At 43.8% G+C, this 12341-nt stretch overlaps 1 protein-coding gene across 4 annotated transcripts in view; it reads right to left on the minus strand.

The window, feature by feature from the left end:
- SREK1IP1 (SREK1 interacting protein 1) overlaps positions 1-12341 on the minus strand; it is a 140265-nt gene that overhangs the window by 74918 nt on the left and 53006 nt on the right. For all 4 annotated transcript variants that reach the window (XM_069627349.1, XM_069627346.1, XM_069627347.1 and 1 more), the window contains exon 3: positions 4897-5043. In XM_069627349.1, the coding sequence (XP_069483450.1) occupies positions 4897-5043 (147 nt within the window). The remainder of the gene's footprint in view (positions 1-4896; positions 5044-12341) is intronic.

A 12341-nucleotide genomic window follows, 5' to 3' on the forward strand; every position in this document is an offset into this window, starting at 1 on the left:
GCCGGGAGGTCACTGCTCAGAACCTGACATTAAAATAAAGTCGGTTTTAAGCCAATCCCAAGTTTCTGAGAGAAGTTATAGGAGGTACTCCTCATAACAGTCCTGCTGTCGTTGAAGTACTATTTCACAGTAAAAGTCCTACCTTGTATTTGTAATACAATGATTACTTATGATTAACAGTTATGCATTGTGTGACGTACTTGGCAGTTGGTTGTCCTGGTAGTACTGTGCATGCAGCAGAATGTCAAAGACACAAGATAAACCCAGCAGGGATACAATTTGCTTACTTAGCACTGAGCAGCTTCTGTAAAGATGGCTGAATCTTTACGGTATACTTTTACAGCTGTGAAACAGTGTGTACCTTTGGCACACATTTTTGTTCTCACCCTTCTATTGCTTTGGGTATCCTTTCACAGGTTTCTTGATGCATTTGCCCATTCAGATTTATTTTGCCATTGTAACTTCTCTATGATCTATTTCATGCTTGCATCCGAGTGTGGTCACAGACCTCTGAAATGCAGGGCTGGGGAGAGCCCCAGCAACCTGACATTGTTCCTTCTGGACTCTACGGGCTAACTGGCCCTATGTGCGCCTGGCTAGCACCCTTGCCCTCCTTCTTCAACATCGAACCCGAAGGCCACTCGAAATCAAGCTCCCCTCATCGGACGCGGAAGCGTACAGCAGATCCCTTTCTCCTCTTCGACTTTTTGGGCACTGAGCACACCTTGCAGTCAGCCGTCCATAACAAGCACCACTGTCCTTCGACAAGCCGCCCGGGAGAAATCAGCGCAAGACTATCACAGAAGCATCAGGTCAGCTCTTCAGCATGCATGTAGACTGTTGTACTGTATCCCAAACGAACAGGTCCCCACTCAGCTGTTACACCCAGTAGTCACTCCACCCCCCAGCCCCTATCAGCACCAAGGCACATGTGGGGGCCACCGCTGGCTCATAGAGGCTGCTCTGCCTTCATAGCCCGCTAGTCATCAGTGCTAAAAAAGCAGGGAAACCATGGATATAGTCAACTCGCTGGCTCCTGGGAGCCTGCAACACTCATAATGACCGATGTGAGAAACCTGAAGGTGTCTCACTCGCTAGTCCCCAGGGGATCTGTCATCCAGGTGGCCAGGACACAGCCATCACATTGGATTCAGTTACTGGGGGTGGACCAGTGTGGGAGGTTCACCTGGATGAGAGGTCCTCGGGGAGTGGGACACGGACGGGTGAGATGCGGTACCCCTTTCCCTTTAATGCCTTTTCCCCATCCTATTTGTAGGAAATTCAGTAGTTCTACCCCCCCGCACACCCCCCTTCCAAACAAACACTTTTCTACACTGTGACAGACAAGGGACAAACACCCGAGCCCTTTACCTGACATGTCCCAACTAAAGGGTAAGGCAGAGTCAGGCAATTGGCAAAAACTACACTCAACTAACTGCTCTTTCCCTTCCCCACAGGGATAAAAGGAGGAGCACGAAAGCACACTTCAAGCAAGGCTGAACACACAAGGAAGCAGCTATTCCGGACCGGCAGGTCAAATGGAGGAGAGAGGCAGAGAGACCTGGAGGGAATTGCCCATGACCTTTTCAACTCAGACCCTCGAAGCCTCAGAAAGGGAAATCATAAGACCGGGAAGTCCAGCTAGCGTGTGGTGTGATAGGTGTCAACGGCACACAGGGCCCTCCTGCGCCGATAGCCAAAGCAGAGAGCAGCGCTTGCTGCTGTTGCTCCGTCCTCGACTCGAGACAAGAAACTACAACAGTCCAACACAGCCGGTGAGTCGGAGAAGACAGTTAGTGAAACCGAACTGTGCTGGACCCAAGGTTGTAGTCAGCAACCTTGTTTAACAAAGAACTTGTGTAATTTGAACTTTTCTTTTTTTTAACACTTTATGTTTGTTTTTTTAACGTAATACAACTACACACCCACATTAGGGTGGACTTAACTGTGCACCATACCTTTAGCCCTAGTAAAAGGTTCGGAGCAAAGTAGTCAGGCGTTGTGGGGGCACTCATTGGAAGGACTCCGACTGAAGCATTTTTGGAGTTGTGTTGTTTTGTTGAAACTACAAAGACCAAGAGGCCTTATGAGAGGCTATTGTAAAGTGTCAAACAGGTCCTACGAGGGTTGAGCAAAACCCCTCGTACATTCGAAAGTCTTTGACACACAAGAGCAAACTGATTGAACTGTGAAACTGGCAAATGTGAACCCGACAAGAGAATTAAGATTAAATAGTAATATACCCGTGTACATTGTGACAAGCGGGAACCCGGCTGAGGGTTGTCCACAATGGATAGTTGGTGAAAAGGACATTGAGACTGTTAAGTGATACGTTTTTCAGTAAAAGGCCTTAGTGACCCCAATTGAAGGAGGCTAACGTTGCAAGAAGGATCAGAGCCCGGCTGAGGGGGACCCAAAGGGCGAGGAGCAGTCGCCCAAGGTGAAAAAGATTGCCAAAAAAACATTTGTTTGTTTAGGTACAGCCGGCCTTCTAAGGCAAGTGACTTTTGCCGGATATGAGGCTTGGCCCCAGAACACCCCGGCTTCATTGAAAGAAACTGCAACCTAATGCTGGTGAGGCCCAGGAGTGTGCTGTGTGCAAAGGTCCTGCGTTGTCCCATGCTGAAAACTTGGGCAAGGGAGACCCAGCATTTGGTGAACACTTTTCTTTTCTTGAGAATATTATCCCACACTATTTTTGTAACTTAGTTGTAAGGATTGAAAATAGGTTTTTTAGTATAGGCCCTTTTTATTTGACAAGCCACTAGGACTGCTTTCTTATTATTTGATGGTCGTAGCTTGCTCCTGTCTTAGATTTCGGTTTAGATTAGGTGTTTTTCTCGCCCATTACACAGTTTAATAAACACATTTGAACTGTGATCACTCGTTTCTGTCTTTACTGTTGCTGCCATGAGTTCCTTACACCAAGTGTCCCCAACACACTCAGAGGATCGACACACATCCCAGGGGCCGCCGCAGCCCTTTCATAGGGACAGGCAAGCTGGCACCAATCAAGCATAGGACACGACACTGTGGTCAACTCACACACTGGCACTGCACCTTTAAGTTAGCCTCAATGCGCTGCACCGTTCTCCGCAGGGTATCAGGAAATGCTGAGCCGTGTTACAACACATGTGCCTTCCCCCGTTCGCCACACCTCCAAGTGCTGGCCGGTCCCTCACCGCCTCCTCCAGCCAGCACAGCGCCTGCACCGATCAGCCCACCAGGTCCTCCAGCCACACCAATAAAGCGCTGATCACATTCGCTGTCTCCTGGCATTCCCGGGTTGAGACCAGTGTCAGTCCCTGCGCCACAGCGCAGAACCAGTGCCTGCATCGGCCCACCTCCCGCTCTGCTTGCCCGCCGTCTGCACCGAACAACCTGTAGTCGCTGCAGCATACAGGCCCCCCTCCGCAGAGCAGACTGCCTGCCACACCCAGCAGCAGTATCACTGGCCCTGCAGTCCACTCAGTGTACTGAAGTGAGAGTCCCCGGATTTGGCCAATGCTTAATGTAGGTCGCTTAACTATCGGCGGCGTGGTTGAGCTCTGAAATCAAGCAGCTTACTTGATGGCCATCTTGATTCCTCCCTCGCAAACAGTACATTTTAAAGCAATATTAGTGACAATTTTGAGCTTCGTCACCAGAACAATGAAATGAGTAAGAAACATTTATGAAAAAGAATCTGCCGGTACAAGAAACATACAAATGTAATTTATTTAATTATGTACAGTTAACCGTGAAAGTGGCTTGCATAGATGCGTGCACTTGCACAGCTAGCCAGTATTCAAATGCAGCATAGGCAATATCCATGTCCCAAAACTGATGATACTTTCCCTTACTTCTATTAATGAACCCATCACTCTGTGGCGCAGTATAATTTGGAGCTGGCCGAAAAACTGATAGTCTGCGAGTGGATGGTTAGTGCTGCAGTAGCTACAGCTAGTGGGCTGCTCTCCATGACCCAAGGATTTCAGCATTTCGGTCACCACCTCAAATGATGTCTGCACGCATGCATGTACCCTGCACAGCAACTCAGGTAATGCTGTGTGATTGCGCTTGTGGTTGGTTGTTGCTGCTGATCACAAGAGCAGTTTAGACGTTTCCATAGGTGCTGCTAGGGCAACCTTCTCTGTAGCCTTCAGGTGCTCCTCAGCCTCCGCCTCATTAGCTCCTGCACAGAGACCTGTGTTTTTGCAATTTGTAAATGTAAGTAATTGTTTTAAGTGTCAAATGTATACCTACTATTAGGAAACCCAGTTTTACAATGCATTTTATCTTCTTAATGTAGCAAAGGGAATTTAGACCCGTAAAGATTGCAAAGAAAATAAGCACTCACAACACTGCAAATTCCAGTGGAAAAAAAAAACGTGATGATATATATTTCCCCCAAAAATGTATTGGCTGCATATATTCCATCCAGTCTATCAATTGGAACGAAGAACAGAGCCTACACGTTTCATGGTACAGAGTATGAAAAGTTTGAAAACACATGCTGCTGTTCGCTGCGGACAGTGGAGTAACTTTGCTGAAAATGTTGGGGGGACATTACATCTGAAGAAAAGGTGCCCCAACAAAATTAATGGGGACAAAATGGTGTGCCATGAAAGTTGGGGGGACAAACACCCCTGACCCCCCGTAAAATTACGCCCATGGCTGCGGCAATCAGGCACATTCTCAAAATAATGGCCTCCACTGCAGTTTTTGGGTTTAGGGGCTTATGCTGGAAGTACTGCAAATTACTGAAAAGTAAATGGGTTTCGGTTTCTAATTTGTTTTATGTTCCTTAGAATGTCTTCCACCAGCACTTTAAAAACACTTTTCACACGGCTTAGAAATTTCGAAAGATAATACATTCTACATTGTTTTACAAAAAATAAAGCAAACAAAACGTACTCTTTTTATCTGCAATAGCTTCAACTCTACCGGCTTCTTCAATTTCATCGTCGCTTTCTTCGCTGCTAGTACTACTGACATCTAAAACAATGTCTCGCTTTGGGTCAACCCGAAGAAAGTTTCTACATTCAAACGTCAAATGACCGGCTGAAAATAAATATAGCAAAATAATAAGTATCAGTTCATTACTAAGAGAGTAGCAGAAATGACAATTGGAGATTACTGTAAATACAGTCTCCTCCTAGTTCATCACAACGTTTTAAATTTAAAACTGTGCCAGTAACTCAAAAACAACTTCATCGGCAGGCAATCATAGGCAAAGATTACACATGAATAATACAGGGTGCACAAAGTTGCAGCTACTAGCCAGTCATACAAAATACCCTCGCCACCTCAATTTTATACACACACACAGCACAACATTTCTTAATTGACAAAAGTCAAATATCACTTGCCAATGGCTAGTGGTGAGTGCACATTTTGCAAAATGCTGATTATCAAGTTATGATAACATGAAATAAATGCTGCACAAAGTTCATTAAGAGACCATGTAACAGTTGTATATGAGAATATGGCCTTAATTAATAGGGGACTGTAGGATAGCTCAGGGGCAACGTGCTTGTCTTGGAAGGAAGACAATGCTGGGCAGATTGGGTTCCATACCCGGTCCTGCGCTTAGAGGCTGAACTCTATCATGACTCGCAAAGCCCAATAAAATTTTAATTACCACAATGCACGAAAACTCTATATAATGTGCCTGTTTGGCCGCACCTTATGAAACTGTAGCCGGAAAAACAGGCAAGAGTATGGTAGGGTCAGTGGAACAGGAAAGAGCACCAGAGGTGCAATATGGAAGATGTGGTGGGAATTTGAGAGTCAATCGCTGTGCTGCCTCTTGGATATTACCCTAGTGTTCTGTGCAGAATTGATTCAAACATCCAGATGGGGAACATTGCATGCAATGACATCACACTCTCAGCACAGGGGAAGAAATTCGGGTCACAACAACTACTAAACAGTAGCAACCATGGCACCACACAATTACAAAATTACCATTCAACTGGATTCTCACAGATTAGAAAAATCTAAAATTAGACTTTCTAGAACTATAAGAGGATATCTAAGCAGCAGTGGAAAAATAAATAAAACTATTTCAGCTTTTTACATTTTCTCGGCAGAAACAGATGGTATAAATTCCTGATATAGGTGTAAATAAACGTTAAAGATACATACTAGGCGAGAGTAACACCTTTTCAGTCCAGTTTCTTTGACTTCAATATGGTAACCATTGTCTTAACACATTCATATGAGCAAATATTAGAGGAGGGTAATACCAAAAGTTTGAACAAAGTCAATATTGGATACTGGAACGAAAATTATTGAAAAAAAAACATCCTCTGATAAATATTCCAAGTGGAAGCAATGAAAGCCTTAATCCTTAAAGCCAACAAGTAACATTAATTTAGGGAGGTGGATGGCATCAATTTGTTAGAAAAGCAAACATTCTCCTAATGAAAAATTACAGATACATTGGTAGATTTCCATATTTTACATTAGGTGGATTTATTAATACTTCAATATCTTTCAAAGTTGATCATATGTATTTGAGAATAGTTTTTTCTCACTGATTGAAGAATGAAATTGTTCCTACATTTCTAACCAGTTTCAGCTATTGGGGGTTGGGGGGGCGATCATATTCTAACTGTACGCAGGATAGGGGAGAACTGTGGCAACTTTCTGACACTGCATGTGAAAGCAAGACAACTAATCCTGTGAGGAAGTAGAGACATAAAGCAAAAAACATCAGCAACGTAATCACTAATGAAGCTAGGGGAGTATTTATGCTCCACAAGGTTCAATAGGCCCCTTTGATAACTTAATGGGTTCATTGTAGCCTAATGGTCATGTCTTAGCTGGGGACGTAGCTCAACGTGAATGCTATGCACTTTCAGCCTCCACCAGCCTTGACACCCTAGCACTTCCTCCACTGGGCCCTTACATCTTCTGCTCACTCACGTGCACTCCTGGCACTTATCCCTCACTCCCTCGTTCCCCTCTCCTCTCTCTGCACTTGCATGTTCTGAATGCTCACAAGGCCTAAGAGGTCAGTCTTTATCCTTCAGTGTTTTAATTATTTTTCAATCCCAAGTTCCCTCTCTGTTGCCCTGTGGACGATTTGAAACACAATTTACTTGCTGTATAAGCGCCTTACAAATGCACAATAAAACAAAAAGAAAATGATTAAAAAAACTATGCATATGGTAATGCTGCCAGAGCTGCAAAAATAAAGAAGTAAAGACTTTTCAGGGATATGTGATCCCGTTTTATAAGCCCATGACAACGTGAGCTGCCGCATTTTGAAATAAGGATGGACTACTTAGGTCACCCTTTGATAGAGCAAGATATATTAGAAGTTAAGAAAGCATCAACTACTACAACACGACGTGCAAAGGGGTACCAATGTACTTAACGGACGCAGGTGATAAAAACATATGTAAATGATGGATTTTCATCTCTGTCCTCCGGGTTAGCAGGTCAGAATTCCTAGGTTTATTACCACTGCAGAAACGACAGGACAGGGCATGTACCTAGGGTTGCGTAAAGTTGTTTTTTGCTGGCCCACCTGACTGAAATTCTGGTTGCATTTTAACCTATTTCTAGCCATTCAGGTGAACCCCTCCATCATGCGTTGGAGAATTTATTGGCTATATAGACTGAAAAGATGGGGCAAGAGGGCCGACCCCTAAAGAAAACCAAAGTCTATATTCTTTGCAGAAGATTCATAAGATTCATAAGGCGAAAGGGGCACAGTCTGTTGCCTCCCTGAGAGAAAGGATTTAATCCATATTTATCATCCCTAGAATGCCCTGGTTATAAGTTATGAGCATCCCCAATAGGATGGTGTTGAAGGGTGCCGACAGATTGAAAAGCATCAGGGAAGCCATGGAGTAAGGTGCCAGAGGGGAGAATAGAGTGTGAGAGTGACAGAGAGAGAAAGAGAGAGTTGCAGAGGTCGCAAAAGAGTCCAGAGGAAGTACTGGAAGCATCAAGGTCGATTTTTAAAGTCTCCAAGAAGGAGGAGTTGAGTGGTCAAGACCAGGAGGGAAGAGGACGAGGTCCGCCCACTCAGAGGAAGAAGGAGATCTGACCAGGTGGCAGAGAGAGAAAAAGAGAGAGAGAGAGAGAGAGAGAGAGAGAGAGAGAGAAAGAGAGAGAGAGAGAGGGAGAAGAGGAGAATGAGAATGAGGGCTACATCTCCTCCAGAACGATTGGACCTGGGCGTGGACAGGATCTTGTCCTTTCTTTCTTTCTTAATTAATTCTCGTAAAACGCTACACACCCATAGGCCTCAGAGCACTACACAAAAACATACATAACAAGTGGAAAACACAATAAACAGATACACATAAACAAAAAAGCCTCAGCAGGAAGTCTAAAAGACAGCAGACATATGCAGGGAACTGAGACTCAGGCTATGAGTCTTAGATTTGAAAAACCGATTGGCAGGTATTTACACCGACGTAAAAACCTTGGAAGGTTACGGATTCCACAGACCACTACAATACAATCTTTGTTTGTCAGAACACCAGTCATCAATTTTTACTCTGCGTATGAACTTCAGATCAGAGCTTACAACTACACCAGGGCCAGTTTTTTTTTCTTCTTTTTTTCATATTTTAAGTTTTTAATTTCACAACAGCAAATAACAAAATATGGCATTAATCTTAAAAAACATACTCCTTACAAATCAAGCTCAGATCATATTAATCAGGTCATCATAAACTATCACTAAATATCCGGTATAAGAAAATGGATAGAGGTACATAAAGAGAAAAGAAGAAGGAATAGAAGAAAGGGAAAGGAATGAAAGCTTAAAAGCAATAGAACACAATCACAAAAGTACAAATTCATGCAGAAGATACAAGAATAACACAAAAACATTGTATAAAATCATAAGTAATGACATAGGGCAATAATCTACAAATCCAGGGGCACAGCAACCCTAAATGAAAGTTCAAGTCCAACCATAGACATCAAGAAAACAGCTCCAAATGTCCCAAAACTTTTCATTTTCATCCTTATATTTGTAGATGACTTTCTCATACGCCGAGACAGTTAGACACTCCTCCACCCATTCATCAATATTAAAAGAAGGCTCAACTTCCAGGACCTTAACATCATTTTTTTTGCAACCATGCATGCACGCAACAACCAAATATTCTTACCAAAGTCAATTTCATCCAGTATAGAAATATCGCCTAGAATGAGCAAAGAAGCATTCCTGGGAATTGCAATGTTTAGGACTAGACTCAATCGTTCAAAAACCTTTACCCAGAACTGCATTGTTTTGGGACATGACCAAATCAAATGACTGAGGGTACCTCTTGAGCGGTTACATTTCCAGCAGAGGTCAGTGTCCAAAAGTCGCCTCCTGAACAACCTCTCTGGAGTCCAATAGGCCCTAAACAGTAATTTTGTTTGAGAAGCTCTGAGGCCCCAGTCCAAACTCACCCGACAAGTGTTTTCACAGCACCTCCGCCAACACCTCAATCCAATTTCTTCCCCAAAATCATCAGCCCAAATGTTCGGCAGTCATGGATCACCTTTTCTAGTAGCCTTTAGGATTCCATAAATTGTAGAAGCAGGGTGTGCTGCACTCGAGCATATCTCCACAGCTGCCAAGGCAGCACTTTGAACAGACAATTGTGGCACCTCAACACAAGCTGAAATTATAATCTTTAGTTTTCTATATTCAGCAAGTGAGCAATCCACCATGCCATGTAACTGTGCAAGTCGAGCGTATGGTATCCAATTGCCATCCTCAAACAAATCTTTAAAGCATTTTAACCAGCCACAAACCATTCAATCCAGAAGAGGGACTTACCCTGGAACTTCCATGCTGGATTATTCCAAATGGATATATATGGGTGTAAATAAGGATCAGTACCCATACGACTCAAGAGTTCACACCAGCAGACCTGCAGAAATGAAGTAAGTGCACTGGTCATTTTGGATTTACATCTTTTAGAAGGCAGTAGGGCTTTAGGGTCTAACTGGGAAACTGCACCACACTCCCATGATAACAGTTCAGACTGTTCATTAGCAGAGTCAGCAACCTTGCACAAGTGGCGAGTGGAGAATGATAAATGGTAGTCCATGAAGTTAGGTAGGTTCACCCCCGTCCCCCCCAACTTCAACGGGAGTTGAAGTTTCCAAATCGTGAGCCTTGGAGGCTTCCCATTCCAAATAAAGTTCTGCAAAATTCTATCGATCTCCCTGAAAATGCTCCTTGGTATCCTAACAGGAAGCATACAAAAGATATTATTTATCCAAGGTGTCAAATTCATTTTTATACAGTTTATCTTACCCCAGGTTGACAACTTCAAAAGACCCCACCTCTCCAAATCCGATTTGAGTCTCGGGAGGATCCATGCAAAATTTATGCCAGGTAGCTTCCCTATATCCGCTCCAATCCAAATGCCAAGATACTTTATCTTGTCCGTGCACCATCTGAAGTGAAACTGAGCACATGTATGCCGTAGACACAGATTATTGATCGGTAAGATCTCAGATTTGCTCCAGTTGATCTTATAGCCTGACAACAAAGAGAAAGAATCAACAGCTCGCATCAGGTGAGAGATACCAATGGCAGGGTCTTGAAGGGTGACCAACAAATCGTCCGCATACAACCAAAGCAAATTATTCCGGCCATTCCCAATAATGGGCTGAAGGTTCTCATCCGCTCTCAAGCATACCGCCAGTGGCTCTATAGACAAGATGCACAGGAGAGGTGTGACAGGGCAGCCCTGTCTTGTACCTCGATGAAGTGTAAAAGTATCAGAAATAAGTCCATTCGTCAGCACACTCGCTGAAGGATTGCTATATAATAGTTTGACCCAGCGTTGGAAGTCTTGGCCAAAGTTCATTTTTGCAAGGTATATGCAAACAAAAATTTCCACTCCACCCGATCAAATGACTTTTCAGCATGAAGAGAGACTACCGCATTGGCAATGGGCTGCGCGCGACCCCTCTCAATGGTCAACAGCAGGCGTCTCATGTTGTCCGCCACCGCCCTGCCAGAGACAAAACCCACTTGGTTTTCATGCACCAACAATGAGACAACCTTTCCCAATCGCCCAGCCAGGATTTTAGCCAATATCTTGCAGTCACAGTTTATCAGACTGATTGGCCGGTAGTTTTCGCACCTGGTAGCAGACCTATCCTTCTTAAGTACCGTGATCAGTGCATGTCTCATCGTGTTGGGTAGAGAACCGGACTCAAAAGCATCATTAAAAACATCACACAAAAGTTGCAGTGCAGACTCGGGGAGGGCTTTATAGAATTCATTAGGTAGTCCATCTAAACCTGGCGATTTGCCCACAGTCAGCATCGAAATCGCATATTGTATATCTTCCATATCCACCCTTTCCTCAAGGGCTGCCGCCTCATCAGGTGTCAGACGAGTAGAAACATGCGAGTCAAGGACATTTTCAATATCAACCTCATCACAGGCTAATTCAGAGTCATAGAGCTTTTCGTAAAAGCCCCAAAAAAAATTGTTGATACCTTTCTGCCGGGTTTCCAATGTGTTGTTCAAATCTCTGATAGCAGCAATAAAGCAATCACTTTCCGCCATCCACAGCCTATGCGCCAGTAACTTCCCTGCTTTCTGACCATTCTCAAAGTAATTAATCTTTTGCCTAAAAAGGGCATAATAAATCTGGCTGGAAACAAGCTTGTTCAGATCATACTTGGCCCTTCTCAAGTCAGACTTCATGCTTTCATCTTTGCTTGCTGCAAATAGAACATCTAGGCGCTTAGCTTCAGAAGAGAGTCTTTGAATTTCTTCCGTTCTTAATTTTCTCTCTTTACCAGTTTTGGAAATTAGCACCCCCCGAGCAATGCAGTTCTGTGCCTCCCAGACTGTTGATAATTGGACATCGGCGGTTCTATTAATTTGGACGAAGCTGTCAATTTCCTCAGCCACCTCCTGCCTGATCCGGCCATTTTTCAGAATATAAGAGTTCATTCTCCACCTAGAAGATTTAACCAGAGAGTACTGCAAGGACAAGCACAATGAAACAGGTGCATGATCAGACAGGGCAATGAGTCAAATAGCCGAATCATAACTTGAAGTTACCCGTCCAGAGGTAAAAAAGAAGTCAATTCTAGAATACGTATCATGGCACTGAGAACGAAAGCTATAATCCCTGTGCGACGGGTGTTCCAACCTCCAAATGTCAGCCAGATTGAACTCTCCAATTGAATTCTCCATGGAGCGTTCGCACTTATTCGGTGTCCTGGTACAATCCCCATTAGAACTATCCAAAGCTGAATCCATGACCTGATTAAAGTCACCTCCAACAATAATGGAGTCCACATTAAAACATTGAAGCAATTGAGTCACCTCATGAAAGAAAAGTGGATCATCTAAATTTGAATCC

The sequence above is a fragment of the Ambystoma mexicanum genome, chromosome 6p (assembly GCF_040938575.1).
Source record: "Ambystoma mexicanum isolate Mex_15411 chromosome 6p, UKY_AmexF1_1, whole genome shotgun sequence".
Lineage (NCBI taxonomy): Eukaryota > Metazoa > Chordata > Amphibia > Caudata > Ambystomatidae > Ambystoma > Ambystoma mexicanum.